Source organism: Erigeron canadensis, chromosome 3, assembly GCF_010389155.1.
Source record: "Erigeron canadensis isolate Cc75 chromosome 3, C_canadensis_v1, whole genome shotgun sequence".
Classification (NCBI taxonomy): Eukaryota; Viridiplantae; Streptophyta; class Magnoliopsida; order Asterales; family Asteraceae; genus Erigeron; species Erigeron canadensis.
Window position 1 is genome coordinate 3,342,835 of NC_057763.1, and position 27,935 is coordinate 3,370,769.

Genomic DNA, 27,935 nt, shown 5'->3' on the forward strand with positions numbered 1-27,935 from the left:
ACCAAATTTTTCAAAATTAATTTTCGCACGAATTCTAACCAAAAGATTTCAGATTCAACACTTGCCGAAAAACTCAAAATACCCATAACATGGATTTTGAGCAATATTTTTATACGATTTAGCTTGTTCCAAGAATGCACATTTCTATTTTTGCAAATAAGTCCATGTTGGATTAGGTTTACGTGCTCCTCACTAAGACACCAATGGTGTGCCTCATTTATTATTCCATAAGCTCTGCACCAAAAAGAAAAGTACAAAATGGGGAGAGACCTTCATGTGGGTTCGGTTTTTATTAATGAGGCAAAGACATAAGATCGAAAAATTAGAAACATATACAAAGAGGGACGAAAGGACCAGGAGGTCTGACAAGCCCCTGCAACTCAAATCTTTTGGTTATGATTCGTGTGGAAATTAATTTTGAGAAGTTTGATGGTGGTTTCGTGGTCTAATTCAAAGAAACGAGTGAGATATCGGCATTTTAAGTTTTCCAGCGAATTTCCAACGAAAGTTAGCCGGAGAAGATGAAGATGATGAAAACAGAAAAGTAAATTTTAGTTTCGTCCCTGAACTTGTCAATTTTTGCAGTTTTAGTCCTTCACGTGTTTTGCGCGTGTCCGACTTAACGGCTGAAACTTAACGACGTTTGGCGAGGGACGATGATTGAAAAAAACTGCCAACTTTAAGGTCAAAATTGTAATTTTTTCACTTAAGGGACGAAAAGTGAAAAACATACCAACTTCAGGGACGAAAAGTGTAATTTACTCTATTATTTTAAACATTTTTAGTCCCTACAACTATTATATATTGCTTTTTTAAAGTGTAATCAATTATGTATTGTTTTTATTAATTTTTTTAAGTTTATATATTTATGTAATAAAAAGTATATGAAAAAAGAAAAATAATTTGGGTAAGAATTAGATATGTATTGCTAGTGATTTGGGTAAAAATTAGATAAAATTGAGTATTTATGAGTTGGAAGGTTTTGATTAGAAGAAAGATTGGGTGGTACCAGGCCTTCCACTCTCTACGATACAAACAAACGCTTCTTTATCCGATGGGAGGTCATGTCAAATCAACCAATCAATCCATAATTCTTACAAATACTATAAAAAACAAAATAGAGTTACACGATCGCACTGACTAAAATACTTGTTTGCTTTCAAGTTTCCTTTGTAGAAAGTAAACTTTCTAACATCACAATTCACACGAAACAATTCATACATATATTCGATCATTACGGGACTTAAACCCCAACTGAATGTTAAAAAAAAATTAAATTAAATTGTAAGAATCATCTCCTCTACCAACGACATCCAGTTGGTTAATAATTTGAGAGTTTTAATGTCTTTTATTCAAGTTTCTATTTTAAATCTCAAAGCTGTTTGTGAAAAGAAAATAGTCAAGTCATTGTTGAAGGATAACTTGTAACCATGTTGTTGTAAAAACTCAAATATCACTGGGAAAATACAACTATATATTATGTTAAACACTTAGACACTCATATAAAGTGCCATAGATCGATTAATGTTTCCACATGATAACTTGTTATTCACCTTAATTTGCTACATATAATAGTGATCGATTTATTTGTTCCTAAGACGATTGTACAAAATTGTTAGTATATGATCGCGTAAAATGAACGTATGTTTGGAAATATTTTAAGCTTACGGGGTCACACAAAATGACACGGTAACTCTATATTATTAAATAATATATTAATTAGTTTGATCACAAAATGATTAATTTAAATAAGTTAAAGAATTAATTGTATTTAAATTAATTAAAAATGAGGATTAAATGTGACATTAGGAAATAGAGTTGGACCCTAATTCCTAAATGGAGGGACCGGTTTCTACAAGGCTTTTAGGGTCTTGATTAACTTGGTCACCAAGTCATTAAACCCTAAATATCTACCAATAAATTAAAACATGATTGTATCTCTTAAATCGATATGTGGCGTTTTTTTAGATTGACATGTATACCTTTTTATTATAACAGAATTTAAATATATATTAATTCCTTATTTGTAGTTTCCTTATTCTTATGAAAAACTAATATTATCGATAAGTTTTTACCATATATAACACTTATCATCTACAAAGTTATAGGATTTTTTATTTCAAACATCACACGAAGAACAAGTAATATATGATTTAAATTCTATTATCTTTTTTTTATTTTTATTAATAAATTAGATTAGACATTAATCAATACTTCTTACATTATTAGGCTACCATCACAGATACTATAAGAATGTACTGGTCAATCCGTACATCGTACTGGTATTAATACTCGTATCCCTATATATAGAGGGCTTTATTAAAAGGGTTCATTCATTCACACAAGAAAACCTTTTCTTTCTCTCCTCTCTTTTTCGGCCGAGAATTCTCCTAGAAGTTTTCGGAATGTACTGGTCAATTCGTACATCGTACGGATATTAATACCCGTATCCCTATGTATAGAGGACTTAATTAAAATGGTTCATTCATTTATTCACACAAGAAAACCATTTCTTTCTCTCCTCTCTTTTTCGGCAGAGAATTCTCCTAAAAGTTTTCGGCTTTGTGCCATTAAAATATCCACATGTATAGAGGGCTTAATTAAAAGGGTTTGTTTGTTTTGACGGCAACAAAGGATTTCGATTCATTGGGATTTCGAAATTGAGGAGATACACAACGGGTTTGTGAGTTCGTGATCGGGGTACTAGAATACGGTATAGGGGTGTCTAGTGTGCGATCGTAGAGGGATTTACTTCAAATCCTTTTAAAGTTTCTTTACTTTATCATGTACATTAAAAGGTATTCCTTAATCCTATTTCAAGGTTAATTATTTGATTACATGGTCTTATTTGCTTCCATTGCGTACTCGTGTTTAATGATATTTGTTAAATATTCCAACAAAAATAACTCAAAATCTAAGTTTATTATTTATCTTACATAGTACTTCGCTTTTACATCCTACCGTTTTTAGCTCGATATGTATAATTCTTGTTAACTATAAAAACGTACATTATTCTTAATTGTTTTTATTAAAGTAAAATTATGCAAATGATCTTTATATATGGTTTACTTGGAAATTCATGTTTTGAGCTTTATTTTCTGCACGTACTCTAAACAATATGACCATAAGCTTTATTTTGGCTACTAGCTTTTCTAAATGTCAATTTTATCGCTTTTGTTTTTATTTAATAAAAAATGTATCATTTTTCATGTTTTCTACCATTCAAACAAAAAAAATAAAATTAGTATCGCTTTTCATGTAATACTCTTAAATTTGAAGTACTAATTGAGAACCTTGTTAACTAATTTCAACCTTTGTAAATCGAGGTAGAAAAACTCAATGAAGATTCCCCTAAAGTTAGATTCATCTTGGTATTTAGATTCAGAGATTCAAATATCATTTTTAAATCTAAACTTTTAATTTTAATTTAAAAGTTAAGATATCTTCAATTTCAACTTTACCATTCAAATTAGAAACCACTTAACGGGATTTCATCTCGAAAACACCTAATTTTGTATGACGAGACAATTTCGTCATACAAGTCAAGATGGTTTAGTTCCATTTACTAAACCATGAAGGTAGTTTAGTAAGATGCATTTGACTAAACAATTTCGTTTTGAAAGAATCTCAACGTATATAAACATTGTATGACGAGAATACACGGTCCATGTTATCATGAGACGATTGATATAGTTTCCTAAACAAAAGATATATTTAATTAAGAATTTATATGAATAAAATTCCTATATCTATGCTTTAATTAAATCTTTTAAAAGATAAATCGATGTTTGCATAAAGCGTAGAAGGCATGATATATGTTCGGTGATAAGAGAAAAGAAACAAAAAGCAAATTCTCACCGTAATTGGATAAATGCTGTACGACTTTTATTTGGGGTGGAATTGTTTTTGATAGAAAAGGAGAAACCTTTTTCTTAAAGTAAGGTATGGGACTCCATCAATTATCACCATACTTTTTTTTATCACAAAATAGATGTGATGAGGGAACCCCTTTAATTACATATCATTGATTTGTAACCCGAATGTACATATGTAGCATTTTAATCACCGATTACCATATTGAATTGTATAATTATTGGAATATTTTTTTGCTTACCCTAGTAAATATTTCTATATTTAATTAAGTATATCTATCTTGATACCGGTTTTGATAACGAGGTAAGGATATGAAGTGTGGAATATACAACATGTTTTAAGAAGTGAATTTTGAAAATGTGAATACCAATATGTTACCAAACTCTGAAACTCACAAGTTAATTAAACACATCATGTGTTTTAATTTGACACCAAAGACTCTACCAAAATGTTTAGAAATGATATAAGTTTAAAAAGTTATTTGATCGCTAATAAAAAGCCCAAGTATATCCTCAAAATTTAAATACTTTCACACTCATATACAAAATATAAAAAAGTTTTTTTAAAAATATGTACAACATCAAACTAAACCAGCCTAATATTAAATTACAAATGTAAAATTGAATCACAAAATTAAATACATAATATAGTATTAAAAATGTAATATTTATAAATATTAATGATATGATTATGCCCTCTACATTAGTTATTACATACCTAATCCATGCATAGTCATCCACTAATAATATCATGTCATATCATTTCATGTCTATCTCATGTCTAAATATGTCTAACCTCTGACAACCATGTCTCTCTCATACCGCACAATCTCCCAGTACTTTCATACAATCATACACACTTTGTATCCTACGCTCTTCACAACACACTTTTTCTCCTCCATGTCTGTCGGCAATTTTTGCCTAAATCTCATGCCTAGCCCCATGCTTTTATCTTGACAGCGGTGTTGTCGCTAGACATGAAACATGCCTAGCCCATACGTTGCTCCATTGCTACCTTCCTCAGAGACAGAGACACAATGGGGGCAATTATCTCACTCCAATTTTGATACAATGTAAAAAAAATTTTCAAGGGTATATTTATAATTTTAACTTAAAATTTTAAAAAAAAAAAAAATTACATACAAATTAAGGAGTATATTTGACCTGGATAAACCCAAGACAAACCCTCATAAAAAAAACTTCTTTATATCCTCCTAGGGCTCGAACTCAAGACCTCATGAATGGAGGATGATTTTTCAACCATTAAACTAATCCTCGATGAAAAATATACTCCATAATTAACTTCATAAAGTATATCATATCATGTTGACGTGATAGATCAAAATAATGTCATGCAATTCAACGCAAATGGACAAATGAAACACATCCATACACGTGTACGGTGGATAACCATTCTAGTCATCACTTTTGGCCTATAAATAGAGTCCATGGATCATATTATTAAAACCACTAAACATACTAATTAGCAAACTCGACTAAAAATCATTGTCAATATATCAAAATGTCTTGCTGTAATGGAAAGTGTGGTTGTGGATCAAGCTGCTCTTGTGGCAGCAGTTGCAAAGGGTACGTATTTAATAATATTTCATCACAAAAATTTATTACTCGTAATATCTTTTTGCATGTTATCTGGAAATTTTTTTTTAAAAAAATTATGTAACGAAATATTATTTCAATTTATTTGCAGATGCGGAATGTATCCTGACATCGAGACCTCGAACTCTGTCAACAACGTGATTGTTGACGGTGTTGCACCAAAGAAGATGTACGTATTATATCATCTTTAAATAGATACTATTATGTATTGATATCATTGGTAGCAATTTAATTTTTGTGGTCTATAAATATTATAAGGCCTTGTACTGTCACACTTCAAACACATGACCAAATAGTTCAAACATATCAACATGAACCAAAGGTTTTGGACTAGCAGTATATGATTTGATTCCCCTGTTTATATGTGAGATATTTGCAATATCTAAAAGAAGAAAAATAATTATGACATAAAATGAATTACTCTTGTAACTTCATAACAACCATATACAAGTCAAAAGTGATATATATTTTTTTGTGGCATATATGTTTCAATTATTTGGTTATTAACTATGATTTTGGACATTTTGTAGGTATGATGATGGAAGTGAGGGAAGCTTTGTAGCTGAGGGTGGACAAACATGCAAGTGTGGGGCAAACTGCAAGTGTGATCCTTGCAATTGTTAATTAATTAAAAGAGTGAAGATATGATGATGATAGTCTAAATAAATCAACTTATATATCTTCCTATCTTTTAATATGTGTCTTTAAATATGTCTCTCCATGTTTTCTAGCTAGTGTTCAAGTGAACAATAAAAAGAATCTCTATCCCTACTCAGGGATTGTTGGTTGTGTGTTTATGATGTGAGTGGACTATGGAGTATTTGAATGGAAGCTTTGATGTGATTATGTTAAACATTAATGAATTTGTGTGATAAGAATTAAGAAAAAATTGTCATGTATGAATCATGATGATGGTAAATTAATGCATATGATCTCTTTCCATTAAAGTGAGTTAGTATGATGAATTTAGTTTGTCTTTAAAAGTGATTAACTGGGTTTTAACAAGTATAAACTAAAATTACTACTTTGATGAAGGTAACAGTTAAACCAACAAGCAATTTTTCAGACGATATTGGATGGCAAGGACTATTTTCACAGTCGACGACATACGAAATTATAATTCACAACCTGTTCTTCACATTTTAAATATTGTCAAGCAGGCCCCGATTATACAGACAGGCTCTTTTTAGCGGTGGCAAACTGGGTTTTCAATTTATACCACCGGAGATGTTCTAAGATATTTAGTTTGGTGCGTGTTGCTTAAAGTATCGACATAATTATATGAAGATTATCATTTATTTTATAGTATTATCTTAGATATCATTTAGGACTATTAGGAACCGTTTCCAAGATGCCTACTCTCTTTTTAGTGTATTTTAAGTTTTTAACTACTAAAAGTATCTTTATTACTAATTTACTATGCACAAGTGGAAGACTCGAAGCTTGCATTTTTCCCACTGGGTTGATGATTGATATTTTAGTGGGAAGGAAAATATCAATTTTATTGAAAAAGGGCATCTTCTTTTTAAATATTTTTATTATAAAATGCTGTACATTTTTTTCTTCATATTTTGGTTGTCTCAGTGGGTTGATAACAGATTCATAATCTCAATAGATAGTTGTAAAGCAAAAAGAGAGAGAGAGAGATCGAGAGATGGCTTTGGTTGTGAGGCATACCAAAATGGAGCAAGGGATGCGACAGGTTGTGGACTTGTGGAAGTGGAATATGAGCCTATATATATAACACGAAAAACGTTGAAATCTACGAGGTAAAATGTAAGCCTACAATTCAATTACGGAATACACCTACCTAATAATGAGTTATATATCATACTTTCGCTATAAGAAATGGCTGATGAGGATGAATAGGGAAGTTGAAACTTAAAGGCACTATCTATACGAATTGATAATTAGATACCGAACCAACTAATGCAAAATCTATTTCAAAACTGCTGAACATAATGCATCTGCTGAGCGTAACGCATTGCAGATTTGCAGGGTACCTCCACAAACTATCAGTGCATGCCGTCTACAAAATTATGCGATAACGAGTTTAAAACAAGGACTGGATATTAAATCTATCTTAATCCAGCTCTCTTCAAAGCATCCTCAAAGTCTTCTTCACTTTCCCAAGAAGGTACCTATAGATACACACCACATAAACAAGTTTACAACTTTGTAAAAAATTAACTTTTTCTCAAAATGAAATTTGTTTTTGATACTCTTCCATCTGATCACTGATAACTGTCCAGCTGATCAGGAAAAATTATAGAGTAGAAAGACGGACTGCTTGAAAAGTATGTCGAAATGGTTAATTTTTGTGCGGGTTACAATCGGGCAAAGGTCAGGTTGTGACAACTCTAATAATAATAATGTCCCTTTTCATAAACAAATACAAGTAATGTTTTTTCAATGACAAGGAAAGTTAATCATTATGATAGACATATTATATGGTTCCTTATATAAAATGATTTAGGACGTTGTAAACATTTGGTTACACATGGGGCTGCTTTTTACACAGTTGACCCATTTAACCTTTCTGGCTTTTAGGGGAGCATGTAATTGCAATCTTAAAGCAAAAAAATACTAACAAAATACAGTTGTCTCATTTTTTATACCTCAGCAACATAATGATTGAAATGGCGCTCTATTTTTTTCATAATCATGTTATCTGTATCACCGCACAGCAGGTTGAATACAGCTCCTGTTACATGATAATATGTTAGCAAGTATCATTAACAAATTCATCATCATTATACACATATAAATACAGAATTCAGAGAATTTAGATGTGCTTCAACTATATCCCCTCTGAAACTGTTCAGATATTATTCTAATTTGAACGCTACACTAAGCACAAGAAACTTGAAAAGCTATCCACATCAACAGAAATTGCCATATGCATACACAAAATTTGCAAGAACAGACCAGATTGCTTGAAAAAAAAAAAAAGAGGAACAGCATTGCAGAAACCAGAAAAAAAAATAAAAATAAAGAATGAGTTTGAGCACAATGGTAGAAAACGAAATGCACTGTGAAGTTCAGTTTTTAAATCCCCAAACTGTAAGTCTACAACCATGTTAACATCCTTCTTCATGATTTCCCAGATCCATGTGAAGGCAAAGTGTAGAAGTGGCAAATTAGGTAGGTCGACCAAGTCATGTAACGCTTGAAAACCGGGTCTGGGTCAAATGAGTATTATTTGAAACAGGTCAGAATGGGCCGGGTCAGGTTGACCTACTAGTCTGTTTATTTAGTGTTGATAAGTTATTCATGCATTAAACAAGATTAATTACACTATCAAAATATGTAATAATCTTGTTTATGGAAACAATCAATTTAGACACTTTTAAGCATTTTAATACACTTCCTTTAGACTGCTTTCCACTTGTTCCATTTTATGCAAGTTATACACATTTGACCCATTGGCTATAAATGTCACCCAAAGTGACCCTTTTTCGGGTAATTTGGTTAGAATCGTCACCTCTAAAATGAATCATCAGTTCGTTATTGTTGTAGAGGGTGACGTTTGATTTACTTCAGTGATCCCCATTATACACCTACCTGACTGAAAGGACACGCAGTTCTTGACCAGGGACATGGTCATTTAGAAGCGTTCGAGCGTGTTTCAGATTATGGCCATTAATCATGACAGCACACGCCCACTTTTAGGTCCTTTCCAAAAAAACTTTCCATAAAAAAACTCAAATATAATAAAAGAGATGTTTAGCAGATAGATACGATGTCAAAAGCTTGCATTATAGAATAAAAAATATATATTAATACAACAAGGGCCTTGTACTCTAGGAAGCAATGACAATGAGAATATGAGGAGTATACCGATATAGTAAAAGAGACTTACCCTTCCGGCCAAACCGTCCTGCTCTACCAATCCGATGCAAGTATACCTCGTAATCGGAATCTGAAGGACTTTCATGTCTTATGGGAAGATCATAGTTAACCACCAAGTTTACCTGACGAAAGGAAAGCCATAATTACATATTGGAAGATCTGAGATAAATTTATTTTTTAATTCTTAACCCGTGAACCTTTTAACAAATATACAAAAAAAGAATGAGCTTAAAAAGGAATTAGGCAAATGGAAATAAGTAAGTAGTCACCCAAAAGAGTACCACAAAATTTCCCGTTTGAACATTACCCATCCCTCAGGACCCACCCATTTTGCTACCTCTGCATGGTAAAGCACGAATACACATTATGAGAAGGTAAAGTAAGGAATGCGAACCTCAGATTGGTCAAACCCTCTAGCAAGAAGATCAGTTGATATGAGAACATTAGTATACCCATCTTTGAATTCCTCAACTATTTTATCTCTATCTTCTTGTGTAAGAGCGCCTTGAATAGTAGTTACCTGATTCCCATCCTTAACTAGTGCATCATGCAAATAAACAGCACTTCTTCTTGTGCGAACAAATATTATTGTCTTCCCTACCTTTTCTCCAAAGTATATTATTTTGTCTCTAATCACCATAATCTTTGTAAGCTCGCCAGGTACCTTCACTTTATATTGCTTAACAGAATCCAAAGACAGTTCTTCTTTCTTTACGTACAACTGGTTATACTCTTTTACAAATAGGTCATTCACAATTTTTGACACAAAAGCCTTCACATTGTCGTTGAAAGTTGCAGAAAACAGTAGCACCTGTGCATGAGATAAAAAAAATTTAATGTAATATTACATAATTTGTTTGTTCAAGATAAAACAACACTCGACAACCCGAGCATAAAAACCACATATGTTAATCATCTAGTAGTTGTCTCATTTCAGCTCAACCCCTTTTGATAGTTAACAACCTACCTGGATTTACGTACATTACATCTTTACAATCACACGTAAATAAACAGAATAATAATAGAGACAACAGACCTGGCAGTCGGGGCTCCACTTGACTATTTCCTTCATTATCCTCACAGATTCATCTTTAAAACCGCTCTATAACAATATGAACATGAGAATTCACCAACCATAACAATTCCAATATTAATAATAAATGGATAAAAAGAATATAACATGTCAGAATTTCAATATCACCTCAGCAAGCATATGATCTGCCTCATCAAACACAAGAATATTCATACAACTTGTGCCTAGTTTCTTAGCTGCAATCCATTTACTTATGGTACCAGGGGTGCCAATAACTACTTGCGCAGTTACAGGCGCTCTCTTGGCAACTGAAACATAATTCGCTTTATCCGTAAAAGCCAACTCTGTTGTTACACCAGTAAATTTTCCCATCTTTAGTAGCACTTCCATATTCTGCAGAATCATAACGTTGGTTAAAAGATAAAAATGTGCAACCACAAAGACGCATGACTGCAACACCTCCCATAACTCATAGAATGATATGTTTAAAATAGTGTATATCGGCCCTATATTTGTATTCGCAACTTCACAATCCTATTCGGTCCAAAACTAGATCTGTATGTCAATAACCAGTTTTCTTACCATAACACATTTAAGATTTATATACGAATCACATTGACCCTAAACTTGGAAATTTTTGCAAACATTTAACCGATCATACTAACAAACTTAAACACACATCCAAACAACCATTATGATCATAAATTCAATCTTCCCTATGTATCATTTCTGTTTTCAGCAGTCTTATTATCAATTCGTGTCTAATTTGTTCAACATTACGTAAACACGCCATAAATAAACTCCTTTCAAATTTTAAAGCTACGCCATGTTATCAGGCACAAAAGAAAAAATCATAATTACCGCTCAACTTTCCAGATCTTTGGCATAGCTAGATGATATGAGTACCAAAAGACACAATTACACATATTTTGTAGTTAACTATATCTCCTACTATGTATATGGGTGTGATTTTTTAGAACATATCATATCATAACTTTATCTTGTATTGTCATTATAACAAAATGATGACATGAATAACCTAAATACATGAATAAAGTGCTATCAGAATCCAGCCACACCTCAGAAAAACAATTAACACTAGCCGATTAAAACACAAAAAACTTGTATATTGAATTACCTGTTTTGCCAATTCTCTGGTTGGGCATATACAAAGTGCCTGAGGAGCACCAAGCTTCAGATCAACATGACTCAACATACCAAGAACAAAACATGTTGTCTTCCCAGACCCATTGTGTGCCTGAGCTATCAAATTCTTATAAGGTGGTGTCAAAATCACCGGTAAACTGATTGACTGAATCTTACTCGGCCTCTCGAATTTCATCTCCACATATATCCCCTTTAATAACTCATTTGAAATATTCAAGTCCTCAAATCTCAATGCAGATGTATATGGAGTATCTCCTGCGATAACCTAAACAGAATTTCAAATATATAAACCCTAATGTAAATATTCAATCATATCATATGTCATGCAAAACATTAATAACTGTATGTACATAGATAACATCATAGATGTTAGACACATATCCAACATTACACCAATTAGTATGTATCTCTCTTATACTATTAAACTTTTACTTTTATTGATTAGCGTATTATTGTGTATATGCATATTAGGGGGCGTTTGGCATTGCGTTTCATTTTGAAAAAACGTGCATATCCTTACCTACTTTTCAAAACTCCATTTACTCTCAATGCAAACGCAAATAATCACTTTTCCAACACTTTTTTGATTATTTGAGTTTTACAAACACAATAATCAGATAATCTCTTCAAAACGCAACATAGGTTACCAGATAATTGAAATATATACAGTATGGGAGGTGATCCCTACACAACACAATTTTGCCATACACAACAATATATGCATCAGACAGTTGTACTGTACAACCTTTTAATGCGTATATTGTTGTGTAGGGATCATTTCCCATACAGTATTTATACATACATACATACATACATACATACATAACTACATATATATATATATAACGATCGAATAGTAATGATAGACATATATGAAATTAAGCATATATAACAATATATACCAATAAACTAAAACAGGATTGAGATGTTCTTAAAACAACACGTGGCGTAATCTTTGATCGACACATGTCCTTTTAATTTATTTATTTTATTAAATTAATTTTTTTTTAATTGTGTATAGATTCAATTTCCTTATTAGATTCAGACTTAAACGCTAATAAATACAAAACACATTATAACCTTATTTGATTGATCGTTTTCAAATTAATAAAATTGTCTCTTTTTCATTCTAAATTCTTCAACTACTATTACTTATATTATTTATAATAAGTTATTAGCATGAAGACTTCTAAAATTTGTATCCACTATGCTTATAAGTTCCGATTTTAACGTAATTGTAAAAACTTTTAAATAAATCCAAAACTTTAACTAAACATATATTATATTTATCATTACTGTTTATTATAATTTAGTTTCGATCATTAGTTTACTTTAACCACGATTTATTTCATACTCATGAATCATGTACGAGGCATATTAGAATCTCTTTATGATACAATCTATATAGCTACAGTACATTAGGAATTTAGGACTAGTATATATATAGAGAGAAAGAGAGCAAAATGAGAGAATGTGTGTAAAATTACCCATTGAACGTTGGAATTTTCTGAATTGTCGGGCAAGTAGTTAGGGTTTGTAGACTGATCGGCGATGGAGAGGGAGTCTAAGTGCGCTTCTATTGAAGCTTCGGACGGCTGATCATCATCGGCAGCTGATTGAACCGCCGGGGGGTTCACAGTTGTGGCAGACTCAGCGGAAGAGGCGGCAGCATTATGGTGGTTGTCCATTATTTTGTGGGGGAGGAATTAAGCATATTCTCACGGATGATGACGATCGACTGCATATATACATGGCGCCAAGCAGCTTTAGAATGACGCTATTTCTATTTCTATTTATTTTTCTCTTTTTTGTTTATTATTATTATTATTATTATTATTATTATTATTATTATTTTGGTGTAAATTGTGTGCATATATTTGATGAGAAATTTTTGTGTGAGAAACACATCTTTACTAATAAATTTTACAAACCAAATGAATCAATAAAATAAAAGAAAATGATATAGTTTCTGGTAATTTTAATGTTTTTTTAAAAAATATATTGACATCTAAATATATATTTTTTAGTGATTATGTGACGCACCACGTCATCATTTCTCTACGTGGATATTTTTTTTTATCAATTATAAAATAGCAAATTAAAAAGCTAAATATAAGATTAGAACTCATAACCTATAACTTTAAATATTATGCACAAACCACTTAATCTAACTTAATATTTATTTATCTTTTGCAAACTAAGATAGATATTTAGTGAATATTAAAAATAATTAAAAGACATTGATAATATAATTATCAATCTTTGTAACTTATCATTTTTTTGTATTTAATTAGTATTGTACATAAAAAATATAATTTACTTTAATATAATATAAACTAGATTATATTATTATCTAATTCCTACCTTCATTTATATATATTTTTTTCTTTATTTTACTTTATATATGGTCCTTTCAGATTTTACATGCATAATAAAAGTATAATTATCATTAAAAACTCTTTTAGTTATAATTATTATATAAAATTTATTAATACTTTTGACGTATATATGTTAATCATTGTTTTTCAAGTAATATTACTTAAAATCTTATATTTGTAATCAATTTAATGTAATATATACATTATCATGCATCGCATCAGGATTAAGGATATAAAAATCATTAATCTAAATAAACTTATATTGTTGATGTATATATGTTAATCATTGTTTTAAAGTAATATTACTTAAAATATTATAATTTTAATCAACTTAATATACATTACTTTAACCGTGCATCGCACGGAACATAATCTAGTATATAAATAAAAAAATTGGTTTCTAGAACTTTTTTTCTTATATGGCATGCTAACATTTTTTTCTTAAGCTATTTTCTACAAATTTATGATGTCATAATTAATTTTCTTTATTTTTAAAAACTCTTAAGCTCTTTATTTTCAAAAGCTCTTAAGCTTTTTATTTTGTACAAATTATTTTTCTTAAGCTCTTTATTTTTAATTCTATATCTGTCATTGATTTATGTTAGTTACTTTTTACTTTTTCATCGTGTTAATTAGTTTATATATTAATGTTAATTTTATAAGTATGTTGTTATCTCCATATAAAAATTTATAATGTATTGACAACAAAAACATGTCCATGTGCGTAAGAACTCCCTTAAACCCCCTCCCAGCAAACCAAAAAAGCAAATAGGGTTGAATCAGACATACATAAAACTCTCTTAAATTACATACATAAGTCTATATATTCTTTGGTTTTAGCGGGTTGAACCCGGGTTTATTAGCTACTATATAACACAATCAAAGAATTAAATTAGAAAAGAGAATCAGTGGGTCACACTTGACATGAAGTTAATGTTTTAGATATATCTTTGATTGATATATTTTTTCATTGGGTATTATATTATACAAACAAAAATAGTTACGGTCAAAGTTAGAGAAAAAAGAATTAACAAATCAAATTTGGACATTTAAATTGGGGCGGAGAGGGTTTTTTTTTATAGTTTTTATATGTGGTTTCTTTTATATGATATTTTTATCATTATGATTATTTCAATATTACATGTTTAATAATAATGAGTACTTTTACACATTATTGTTTTAATGTCGCGTGTTACATAATAATTGATACGTTGTTATTTTACTGTGATTGTTAAGTTACGTGGTATAAATGGGAAATGAACTGCCCACTGTTGTTTTTTTACGGGTTATGAGCCCTAATTATGGAAGAGATTAAGATATAGACAAACATTACCTCTATCCAGGTAAATAGAGTTCTACCTAAATAGTAGAAAAGAAACTCCGACCTAAAATGGGATGGGGAACGAATACCACACCGCTTTGTTATGTTATATGGTATATAAGTGTATATTTTGTCAACTGATTGATGCTATTTCATGTTGAATGGTAACTTGAAGAGTACAAGTGGTTTGTGAGCAAATGCATTGTGTGTGAGAATCATAAATCCTAACCACTGCCGGCTTAATAACTTTAGTGGGCCAAGCAATAGCTTTAGGCCTCCACTTTTTTAGGGCCCCCAAATTTTTTAATTTTCGGACTTTCAGTTTTTAGATCAAACAATGTAAAGTCTTGTTACCACAAGAGTAAATGAATAATTGCTATAAATATATAAAGAAAGCATATAAAATAAAAACTCACAACCCCATAGAATTGGAAAAGCACACACCATGACCCTAAGTCAAAATGAAAATCTCAATCTGTGGTTGACAATTTCAAGCCCAACTTAGCGCAGTTAGTCCAACTTTATAGTTTTTGTGGTTCACAATTTTGAAGACTAAGAATCTGTGTAATTCGAAGTTTTAAGTGCGGCTGATTTAGGTGGTTCACCATTCCTACGAATCAATATTTCTTTTTTTATTTTTGCACTCTAAAGTTTTCTACAGATTTTGTGATTCGTTTCATTTAAAAATGGAAAAAACTTCGAATCTGAATAGAAGAGAAGAGTTTCAGAGGTGAATGTCAAAGTTAAGTCATTTGGTTGTATAATGTTTTAGAGAAAATGTTTTAATATGAAATATTATCCCACGCAAATGACTGCTTTAAATATTGAAGTATGAACAAATTTTCAAAAATCTCTCCCGTTTTAACCTTTAAACTTTGGGCTATTGTTTTCTAAAGGTATCCAACTATTCCCAATCATGATTGTTATTTGTTAATTATGTTTAAGCATACCATAAACTACCAAAGGCGTCCAAAGCGGTGTACTTAAAAGACTCATTTAACCAACTCCGTGAAGTTGCCCAGAGGTATCTTCTAAATCTACTATGTAGGCCCCGGAGGTGAGTTTTTCCCAAGGTCTCGGGTTCGAGTCTTGGGTTTCTCATCTCAAGGTATTTTCCATAAGGAGTGAGTTGGAGGTCCAGCAAATCGCTGGTTAAAATAGCCTTCGGCACGTAAAAAAAACAAAAAAACAAAAAAACCTTAAAGACTCGTTTAACTCGCACTTATAACCAAACTTATAGTTATTCTAAGTTTAAATCAAACAACCCATCATTCTCCTAATCAAAACCCAAACTCACAGATTTTCATTTTAACATATCTACCATCACTCAACTTGTATAGTCATTAAGAATATGTTTAATTCGTAGATTGGTTTTACAATATCGGTATGGGTTTGATACAGTGAATCAATGAAAATGAAAGAAAGTGTGACTGACTATCGAAATCCATCCCTTTTACGGGTTTGATATTTTACCTACACCGATCACTAGTTGACTCACATATTTCATAGGTACTTAGAGTAATGAGAAACTTGTTCATTTTTCTTAGCATACTTCAGCAGAAAGCATACATAACTTGTAAATAAATCAAATTTGCTAAGAAGTGCAAACCGGACGGGTTGGATAACAGGTCGAGGGCTAATTAAGAAAACCAGGTCACATGGTTATTTCTAACAAAAATAAAATCATAAGACATGGCCCTGCCTCTTTACTAGAAGGTCTTATCAGATTATAAGATACATTGTGCAGTGCCAAAAGATTGAAGGCAGATGAGATAGTATTATCAGCACATAAAAATACAGAATTATGTCAAATATCAATCTTTAGGTAAGATAGCTAATGAACTCTGCAGCAGTTGCAATTGCACCTCCTGTGATGGCACCCATTACAATATCATCTCCTTTGCTGCTGTTGCTGACCGCAGATACGACTGCCCCAGTCAGCGCACCACCAATCATTGCATTCTTCTGTGACATCCAAAAGCACAATTTATGTCATAATAATAATACAGTATGATTTATACAAGCAATTTATCATGCCAAATTAAACCCGGGGGGTGGGGGTGGAACTTTTGTAACACAATAGTACTCGACCTATGTGTTTTTTTCTAGATTAAGGAACCAAAGACACATAACATTAGCTTACCCAGTCTCTAGTGCCACGCACTCTCTCAACGCCATATTCCATTCCGACATATACCCCAGCTATAGCGCCTGTCACGGTGAGATGAAACTAATTTTCAGTCTCCAATGAAAGAACCATGTATAATGATCAGTTTTCATGTAATAAATAAAATTACCCCAGTATGCGCCTTCTTTACACATCTTCTTTAACTGCAATAATAACAGCAGTCAAAATTCTCATACCGAATGAAACATTTTGGAAGGCCAAACTAGTTTGATAATATAGTGTGGCAGAGAAAGAACGCGACAACATATGTGTTTATCTACACTATAATGCTCCAATCAAGATTTGGATATAGTGATACTAAACTCGGAAGTACTTAACATTTAACAATGCCTAATTGAAAATTCAAACTAAATAGATTTAAAGAGATACCAGTATCTTACCGCAGTCTCAAAGTTATGCTTTGAAACACTCCCTGAAAGAGGAATAAGAACACAATCAAGTCAAAAACTAAAATGCGCATTTGGGTATACTAACTATGAAGCATTCAGTATGATAAACACTAATGCATTTGGGCAACTTTTACATTTATAAAAAACACACAAATGATCATCATATCAATATCAATCAATGAGGTAAGTAGTAAAACTGTAAAACTGAAACAAACCCAATAAATTAAGTTGTATATACAATAAAACATGTACATTTGTTGTACTTATATGACTAAAAAGGAAATTAATATGCTTCTCATATAGATTAAAAAAAAAAAAACCTCTTTTGACAACATGGTAAGTTTCCTCCACAGCTACTTTTGCAGCAGCAACCTGAAATATATAACCATTGAAACAATTAAAAAAATACAGAAACACACATATAATTAAGGCCTAAAGGCTAAATGATAGTACATTAAAAAAAATACACACAAGTGCATTATATTATATACATACAGTTCCAATCTTCAAGAAGCCATCAAGAGTGTGATTCAGCAAAGGGTTTCCCGTATCGACGAAGATGTCAACCTTAGGAGATGAGATTGAACCCATGAAAGTCTTTCTTGGCATATCCTCTTTTTTCTCTACCGTATTTTGTACACACTCGAAGCTAGCCTTTGATTGTTTTTGTAAAGAAATAATAATAAAAGAGTTACGAGTATTTTAATTGAATGATTAACGGTGACAGACACTTTGTCATGTACACACGTGCCATGCATTGTGTACCACAAAACCAATGCACTTTATTTGCACCGTGGCCCAATGTTTCATATCCACAGTCGACATAATAATCAAATTAATTTTTTTTTTTTTATTAAAATGATTCTTTTGGTTTTAACCTTCCACGTTCGATTTCGGGGTTAGACTTGCGAAGGATCAAAAAATTCTAAACGTAATTGTCACTACTATAGGTAATCGAACCTAAAATCTATGGATGGAAACCAATGAAGTCAAATAAAATTTGCCTTAAAACAATATAATGTTATTTTAAGATGTTTATTTATTTTTAACTATTAACTTTTTTTTTGTGTGTGCCTTTAAAGTAGTCTTGCATTTCTTGTAATAGAGACTTGCCTTTGAAATATTACCCTAAGATTAGTGACATCTTTGTAATCATTTAAATGAAAACTTAAATAAGCATGTTAACTTTATCTTGTCGGCTTTCCCAATTAGATGTCTTTGAAGGTTTAGGATCTAATTGACCTCTCATTGTTGGGCTACAAGGGCTACAAGAAATCACAATCATAAATGCTATGTATATGAATCGATTCCAAATCCTGAACTTAATGTTATTGTATCAGTGAGCCTTATTTCGCTATCAACACGTTTATTAGAAGAAACTTTTTTTTTTGGATTTTCAGAAAAATTCCAACATTTTTTAAAATAGATATTTGAATCTAAATTTGTATATCCAAATATCTTAACTCTCAGATTCCTAGTTTTTAGATCAAACAACCATAGTCCTAGTAGTTCTATGGTTTGTTTAACTGAGTTTTAATGAGCTTAATAAGAAATGTTTGAAAAGATGAAGTCAATTAAAAATATTTGATTGTAATTTAATAAACCACAAAGGTTTTAATAATGGAAATATCAATAACGTGTACAAATCAAGTATATTTTTATCATAAAATTTATTGGCCAAGTTTTTGATATGAAAAATATAAGTTTTTTAATAAAGCAAACACCAATTATTTATTGATAATCTATATTTCTTAATAAAGCAAATTACTCATCCTTCCCTTTTTCTCAAATGATGATTTGAAGGGTTTATTTTATCAAACTTTCTATTGTATCTTTTAATTCCCTTATTGATGTACCACAAGTATCGTGAATGAAATAATTTATATCATCAATCCTTTAACTCCTATTATAAGTACACAACCCTTTTTTATATCCATTTCCTTTACACCAATGGCCTAAATCAATCACCATCACCACCACCACTAATTGTCGTCGTCACATCACACTATTATCACCGACATCGTCGTATTACACAAGGACCCTTATGGTTTAGTCAATATAAGAGTTATTAAAGAAAACCAACCTAAGACAAACTTTTCATTTTCAAAAATGAAATATGATAGTAATATAGATAATTAAAATAAAAATTTTTAAAAACAAAATTATTTAAACTATACATAACTCAAGTTCTATACATAACTCAAGTAATTCATTGTTTTATAAGCTCGAATATTTTATAAAAAAACTTAAAATAATCATGATCTAAGAGTTTATTTATTTACTTATTTTTTGTAATAAACTTTTAGAGTTTTGCTAACCTTTTAATCCTACATTTTAAAAAATGTATCATATGATTAGTAACTAGCCATGCACAAACAACATGGTTGGATCAGTGGTAAACACTCTTGTCTTTGGAAACAGAGGTCATGAGTTCGATCCTCATCCCATGCAAAGGTTGGAGGGCCTTTTTTACCATTTAGGTAGAAACTGGAAGCAACAGTTACTTACTTTAGTAACTATTAGCCATGCACATTAAAACTGGTTTCTCCGAAACCGGGTTGAAATACCCAAAACAAAACTTGGTCAAACTTGGGTTATACCAAAACCGATCGGGTTTGGTTAAATTAGGTATTTAGTTTTGTTGACCAAATCCGGTTCAAGTCGGGTCCAGCAAAATCCGATTCTTGCGCATCTCCATTTGTATCTATGAAATATGGATTATATAAGATTTAATTTTAATGGGCTCCAATGCTGAACAAAGGCAGCCCAGTAAAGCCTCAACAGACTATAGTAATAAACCCTACTTTGAAATTCAACATTTTACCCCAATATAAATTATGCTGCTCTGAAGAACAGGGCTCCACCATCTCTTTTCTTGTTTATGCTTGAAAAATAAGCAACTTGGATGAATAACATAAATAAAAATTGAGGTTTGCTAAATACAGGTGTTTAAGGTGCATAAATTGTTTGTATATTTACCATAAAAATCAGGAGGCGAACTTTTAATATGAAAGGTATAAGTTTTTTTTATACACGTTAAATACCGCCTTTATGCTGGATTTAGCATTTCCCATAAAAATTCATATGTATTGTTTATTATATGCAAATCTTTACTTTCGTTTTCTCAAATATTTTATGCTTGGTGCCATTGTTTATTTGTTTATAAGATATATTGACACATTGAGATTTGAAATTTGTTTCTGAGGTAATCCCAAATGATTTGTTTAATGTAAATTTAAATTTATATAATTGCGTTGAAATACACTGAATCTTGGATTTATTTATAAAGTATGAATTTGTTTCAAAAAGGTTTTGAGTCAAAGACCCTTCTGTTTTTATATTCAAAGTCGGATTTTTTTTATTTTTAAAGTAACTTTAATTAACGCGCCGACTCTTCAAATTGGAGAGTGGCCAACAATAAATACAAGAATTTACAGAGATTTACACTACATTTTTCGAGTCGGATAATTGCATTTTTTTTTTCGAGTCAATACAATACGCAAAGTCGTAGCAACATTTTTGGGATTTGTTTCATAGCTTTTTTTTAAGCTTATTTACTTATTTAAATTTGTGTAGGTGTTTTTCGTTAAAAAGGCTGTTTTTGTAGTATCACTTGTTTCGGTCAGGGTGGCCGTTTTAGATGTTTGATGTTGACTCTCGATTTACACTTTCTCGTTAGTATTCTTCTTTTAATAGAATTGCCTTTTGAAAGAAACAAGAGTTTCCTGCTTCACATAATATTGTTTTACATGACTTACCTTTGTAAGTTATGCATTTTGTGTGGAAGCAATAATAATATATGTTCTCCTAAAAACCAATGCAATTATGATGATGATATTGCAGTTGGACGTTAAGGGAACAACATTTATGCATGATTCAAGAATTGTGTGTACTCAATTTGTATGATTTCATCCTTAGAAGTAGCTGTGGCTCTCGGAAGGGGTAAACCAACCCTGTCCGGGGGACTTCTTTTAGGGCAACTAGAAGTTTTACGGAGTGTTTTTATTTTATAATGTTAGTCATCATTTATAAGACAAATTTGCTTATATATTTGAATTCGTTAGACGTCATGAGCATTTCTTTCTTGACACTTGGATCCTAGTATGTACCAGCCTTGCATAGAAGTGAGATTTAAGGGTGTCCGACACTTTTCATGAATTTGTCGCATGATCGGTCTTGTGTATGATCGTGTGAACCATTTTTTACATTCACACATGATCGGTCTTCATGGCAAACACAATTATTTAGAATATATAATTGAAATAATTTGCCGTGTTAAGTGTTGAGATACTTGTTCATTTTTCTTAGCATTCTGCTGCTGAAAGTTCACATAACCTAGAAAATAAAATCATATTTTCTAAAAAGTGTCTAAACAAACAGGTTGAGTAACAGGTCGAGGCCTACTTAATTAAAGAAAACGGGTCAGGTGTTGTTTTTAACATAGAATCACAAAACATGGCCCTTCCTCTTTATTAGAAGATCTTATTAGAATGTAACATACATTGTGCCAAAATATTGAAAGCAGGGGAGATAGTATTATTAGCACATAAAACACAGAATTATGTCAATTTCAATCTTTAGGTAAGATAACTAATGAACTTTGCAGCCGTTGAAACCGCACCTCCTGTGATGGCACCCATTACAATATTTTCACCTCTATTGCTGCTGCCAACCACCGATACGAGTGCTCCGGTCACTGCACCACTGATCATTGCATTCTTCTGTGACATCCAAAAGCACATTTTAGGCCTCATTAAGAATCTGATTTATACAATCAGTTTAAAATGCAAATTTATACAATTTAGGTCCAGTATCGTCGTGGAACTTTTGTTACACAATATAACTGGACCTATCTGTTTTTTTTTTTTTTTATTAAGGTGTGTGCAACCAGAGAAACATAACATTAGATTACCCAATCTTTAGTGCCAAGCACTCTTTCGGTACCATACTCCATTCCGACGTATACTCCAGCTACAGCGCCTATCAAAATGAAAAGAAACTAATATTCATTCTCTAATAGTGAAAGAACCATAGAGGTGTATCATGAACTTTTCATGTAGATAAACTTACCCCAATACACGCCTTCTTTACACATCTTCTCTAGCTGCAATAATAACGGTTGTTAAAGTTCTCGTACCAAATGAAACATTTGGGAAAGGCCAAACTGATTAAATAACAATGCAACTGAGAAAGTACATTACAACATATATGATATATGTTTATCTATAGTGATACTAAACTCGGACGTACTTAAAAATACTTCAGAATTCAAACTACAATAATTTAAAGAGACATTAGTATCTTATTACCGCAGTCTCAAGGTTGTTCTTCGAAAGACTCCCTATAAAAACAGAAACACAATCAAGTCAGAAAGTAAAATGTGCATTTGAATATGCTAACTACAAACTATGAAGAATCAAATATAATAAACACTCTCTTCAGAAAAAATAAATAAAAAATACAAGTAATAAACACTAATGTGTCATCAATAATAGACATTTGATTTACTATATTTACTTTAAAGCAACATTTTAAAAACCATCTAGATTGGATCAGTGGTTAGAGACTTTGCCTCTAGAAATAGAGGTCATGGGTTCGATCCTTATGCCCAGCAAGGCTAGAGGTCATTTTCTACCTTTGATAGAACCTGAAAGCAGCCTCTTTACTCTTGATAGGGTAAGGCTATCTACATATCAACCTCCCCCATACACCGTTGAAGATCGGCACTTGGGGGTTACTTTTGTTACTTTAAAGCAACTCTTAATTGTTCATAAGGACTCGAATTCACAACCTATTAGTGGGCGAACGGAAATAATATATATGTGAAATGTTGCAAATAATAGGGAGTAAGTAAGAAATCCAAATTAATCCACTGCTCACTTGTTCGATAAAGATATATATTTTTTGACTTTGAATGGTAAACATCATAGAAGTCAACTTCAAATAGTAAAATTGTAGTATTTTCGATCCTACCTACTCATAAAAGGTCATAAAATGGTTGACAACAATAAAATTTGATATTATTTAAATCATAGGCAAAACACACAAATAATGATCATCATATCAATCAATGAGGCAGTAAAATTGTAAAACTAAAACAAAACGATACTTGAAACACACCTCTTTTGACAACATGGTAAGTTTCCTCCGCAAGTACTTTTCCAACAGCAACCTAAAAGATATATAATCAACATTGATACATTAGAAAAACACAAGCACACAAATACATATTAAAGGCCTAAATGCTAAATGATACATTGTACACACACATACAGTTCCGATCTTCAAGAAGCCATCAAGGGTATGATTGAGCAAAGGATTTCCTGTATCGATGAAGACGTCAACCTTAGGAGAGGAGATTGAAGCTGAAGCCATGATACTCTTTCTTTCTTGGCAAATCCTATGTAACTTCGATTGTTTTTGTAGCAAAAAAGGAAAGAAATAAAAAAGAGTAATTTTAATTGAATGATTGGTGACACTTTGTCATGTATACACGTGCCACGCATTTTGTACCACATAACTCCTGCACTTTATTTGCACCCATGGTCCATGGTGCATGCATATTTTGATTCTTCATATAGTCGACGTGATAATAATAAGAATTTTCATTTAGTCGACATGATAATGAGAATTTTTTCATATATTATCATTTATCGACATAAGAATAATAAGAAATTTTCCACATATGTCGACGGAGTTATAGTATGGATAAATTGAGCTCACTTGCTAAAAAAGTCTTATTTTATGATATTTAGTGGTAAAAAAAGCGTAAAGTATGTGTTTTTAATAATTAGTATCAGACTTTTTGAAAATCGATATTTAATTAATTAAGTATATACTTAAGGCACCAAATCTCTATTATTTTTTCTTTTCTTAATTAGGCCCAAACACAAATATCTTAAACTATATACTACTCGGTCATAATTTCATTACTATTTTTAGAAAAACCTTTCAACTCCCAATGGTAGCTATGAGGAGCAAGGCTTCCCCATAAAGCCTCACATAGGGGCATCTCATGCCATGTGGCATCTTAGTCATCATAAGGCTTTTTCCTTTATTTATTTGGAGTAATGCCTTCAAAAATAGAAGCCCTCCTATATTAAAGAATCTAACAAAATGGACCCCTACCTGACCCTATCATCCCTCCAATCAATTAAGCTTTAATCTCTCTTTCTAAATCCAAAATTCTCAAACACATATAAAAGTACAATCTGTATTGAAAAGTGTACAATTATTGAGGGGGTGTTTTTCTGAAAATAGTAACCATGGATCTGGAATAAAGAATTGCTTTTTGACAAAAACAAAAGCTTTTGGGTCCTACCTGGTGTCATAGTATATACTGCTCCAGAACTCTCACGCCTCCTTCACCCTTCCCATTTCTAACGCCTTGGCTGTTTCTTTCTCCAGAACGCCCCCTTGGGGCAATGTAGGAGGCGTTTTGGGGCGTTTTCGTGTGTGAAAAGTGAAATATGATGTCTTGCTCCGTTCAGTCTAACATGCCTACCTGCAGTCTTGTACGTCCAAAACCATTCTTTTTGATATGAAATGAGTTGCTATATGATCAGATACAAACTTCTATTATGGAATTAGTACTTAAATATAATTTTTGTAACAAATGATCGTAACTTCTTATATGGAATTAATAACTTAAATATAATTTTTGTAACAAATGATCGTAACTTCTTATATGATAAGATGGTTAAATATTATGTTTGTGTATTAGATAGTTATTAAGTCATGTTTGTATATTAAGTCATGATAAGATGGTTTTATTCGGGACTAGTTGGGATTTGGTACTGATATCTCGGTCCCGTCTCAATTTGTATCGGTGCCGATACCGACTCATATGATTTTATGAATATCAAGATCAATACCGTCAGGATCAGGATCGGTATGGGACGGTACCAGTCTCATGCCCATCCCTACTTGAAACCTGGTGTTCACTATTAGAAAATTCGATATTACCAACGACCAAAATCTGTCCCAAATCCGACCCAAATCTCGTTTACCGACAGATTTTCGCGGATTTTTGTCGGACCCTAAAAACATCCTCGGTAAAATTTATCCACGGATTTTGGGACTACCGCATATTTATTTAACAGATTTATGACGACATATCTAAGGAAGGATTTGCGAGAGTCGTTATACGGACGGACATATTTAGGACGGATTTATTTGGATAACAGATTTGAATGTGTATGATTTTCAACCTACAAGGCATAGATGGTGAGAAGACTTTTTTAATATGGATCTGGTTAAGAAAACGACTGTGAGTAAGTAATCCACAAAAATAAATAAAAGTTTTGTTAAGCGGACCCTTGGAAAGTATATCATGATTGTGTGATATGTATCTATGGATCACGCTTCAATAGTTCAATGTTGTATATGCGGCCCAATAAAGCCTAATAGTAAACCAAACCCTACTTGGAATTCAAGATGTAACCCCAACTAAATCGAAATATGCTGCTCGCCTGCTCTGAAGACCAGGGGCTCCATTTTCATCTCTTCTACATATTTGTTTGCACTAATGAGCAACTTGGATAAATAAAATAAATAAAAATGCATATATATTGTTTATTATGCATAATCGTTACTTTCGTGTTTGTCAATATTTTATGCTTGATACCATTGTTTATAATATTGACACATTGAGAATCTAAACTTGTTTCCGAGGTATACCCAAATGATTTTACATTTAGGTTTAAATAATTGCTTTGAAATAATGAAATATACTGAATCTTGATTTTAAAAAGTGTGAATCTGTCTCAAAAAGGCACATATCCATTCGATTCAATTACTCTTTTGTTTTTATATTCAAATTAATAATTGCGTTATTTTCTTTCCATGGACTGAGGAAGCATTATTTGTTGTCTATGTTAATAATTTAATAAATAGTGTCAATACAATAAGCAAAGTCGTAACAACAACATTTTGGGGTTTTTGTCTTGGCTTATTATCAAGCTTTTTTAATTATTTTAGTTTGACTTATGTTTGTAAATTAAAGTTTATGTCTAGCTAGTGTGTTATTTTTTTTATGTTTTGTTTATGTGTTTTTCATTAAAAAAAGCTGTTTTTCTAGTATTACTTGTTTCCGCAAAAACCTAAAGTTTATTGCTAGTTTTCTTCTTTTAATAGAATTGCCTTCTCACATCCACTGATTATAAAAAGAGTTTTCAGCTTCACACAGTATTGTTGGTTACATGATTTACTTTTTTAAGTTATGTATTTTGTGTGGAAGCAATAATAAATGTTCTCCTAAATACCAAAGCAATTATGTTGATGATATTGTAGTAGGACGTTAAGGGAACAACATTTTTATATGATTCAAGAACTGTTTGTACTCAATTTGTGTCCTTAGAAGCAGTTGTCCCGGACCCTTTTTTTGGGCATTAAAAAGTTACTTTTATTTATAATGTTAGGAGTCATTTAATTTATAGAAAAAAGTCGTTTATATATTTGAATTCGTTAGAGTTTGGATTATTTGTAAAAGTTGAGTATACATTGATACGTTGATACATCAATACTCACTGAAAAAGCTTAACATTAGTTATGAATCTCCTGAAGTAGCCGGGGAATACGAAAAGCACAATAACAGCAGCGGATTTGCAGGACAATTACACTGTATTCTTTAATTTTGGTTAATGAAGAAAGGAAAAGAAAAGGGAGGAGAATAAATCATCCTAATTTGAGAGGAAAGATGCTAAAATAATTTCCACTATAACTTCCTTTCCTTCTCCTCCCCTCTCCTTCCTTTTCCACCTTTTAAAAAATCTTAAAATGCAATTGATAAATTTTTCCTTCCCAATCTTTTCCTTTCTTAAAAAATTCTTAACAATACAGTTTAGTGCATCGAATACTGTTGTTTCAAGGTTTATTAGAGGGATGGTTATCTTCTAAAGTTAAAACATGATAATCTTGAACTTTGGATTAAAAAGAGTCAAAATTTAGAGATTGGGTTTTAACTTTTATATCTTGATCTTTGATTTTAATCTAAAAGTCATAATCCACCCAACTTTATATGGTAAAGTTATTTCTAATTTTAAAGAATTCTCATCTTTATTAAAGTATATTAAAGGGTGTGGGAATGCACGGACATGGAGCGTGTAAAACGTTCATTG

General features: G+C 31.6%; 4 protein-coding genes across 4 annotated transcripts; 1 reads left to right on the plus strand and 3 right to left on the minus strand.

Annotated features, from left to right (window-relative positions):
• Positions 1–5,338: 5,338 nt before the first annotated feature.
• Positions 5,339–6,348, plus strand: LOC122593588 (metallothionein-like protein 1). Its single transcript, XM_043766017.1, has 3 exons — positions 5,339–5,459; positions 5,581–5,658; positions 6,020–6,348. Exons 1-3 carry the CDS (start codon positions 5,395–5,397, stop codon positions 6,111–6,113), a joined length of 237 nt encoding a protein of 78 aa, XP_043621952.1. The 5' UTR covers positions 5,339–5,394; the 3' UTR covers positions 6,114–6,348.
• A 1,015-nt stretch (positions 6,349–7,363) lies between these two features.
• On the minus strand, positions 7,364–13,235 carry LOC122592507 (DEAD-box ATP-dependent RNA helicase 38-like). Its single transcript, XM_043764751.1, has 8 exons — positions 13,029–13,235; positions 11,513–11,806; positions 10,543–10,767; positions 10,378–10,443; positions 9,736–10,152; positions 9,352–9,463; positions 8,108–8,193; positions 7,364–7,630 (listed from the first exon to the last, which is right to left on the minus strand). The coding sequence occupies exons 1-8, from the start codon at positions 13,227–13,229 to the stop codon at positions 7,568–7,570; spliced, it is 1,464 nt and encodes a 487-aa protein (XP_043620686.1). The 5' UTR covers positions 13,230–13,235; the 3' UTR covers positions 7,364–7,567.
• Positions 13,236–16,945: 3,710 nt separating this feature from the next.
• On the minus strand, positions 16,946–18,500 carry LOC122592833 (outer envelope pore protein 16, chloroplastic-like). Its single transcript, XM_043765151.1, has 6 exons — positions 18,313–18,500; positions 18,138–18,189; positions 17,809–17,840; positions 17,538–17,571; positions 17,384–17,451; positions 16,946–17,205 (listed from the first exon to the last, which is right to left on the minus strand). The coding sequence occupies exons 1-6, from the start codon at positions 18,424–18,426 to the stop codon at positions 17,062–17,064; spliced, it is 444 nt and encodes a 147-aa protein (XP_043621086.1). The 5' UTR covers positions 18,427–18,500; the 3' UTR covers positions 16,946–17,061.
• Positions 18,501–22,260: 3,760 nt separating this feature from the next.
• Positions 22,261–24,253, minus strand: LOC122592894 (outer envelope pore protein 16, chloroplastic-like). Its single transcript, XM_043765219.1, has 6 exons — positions 24,091–24,253; positions 23,938–23,989; positions 23,127–23,158; positions 22,888–22,921; positions 22,730–22,797; positions 22,261–22,538 (listed from the first exon to the last, which is right to left on the minus strand). The coding sequence occupies exons 1-6, from the start codon at positions 24,190–24,192 to the stop codon at positions 22,395–22,397; spliced, it is 432 nt and encodes a 143-aa protein (XP_043621154.1). The 5' UTR covers positions 24,193–24,253; the 3' UTR covers positions 22,261–22,394.
• Positions 24,254–27,935: the final 3,682 nt, after the last annotated feature.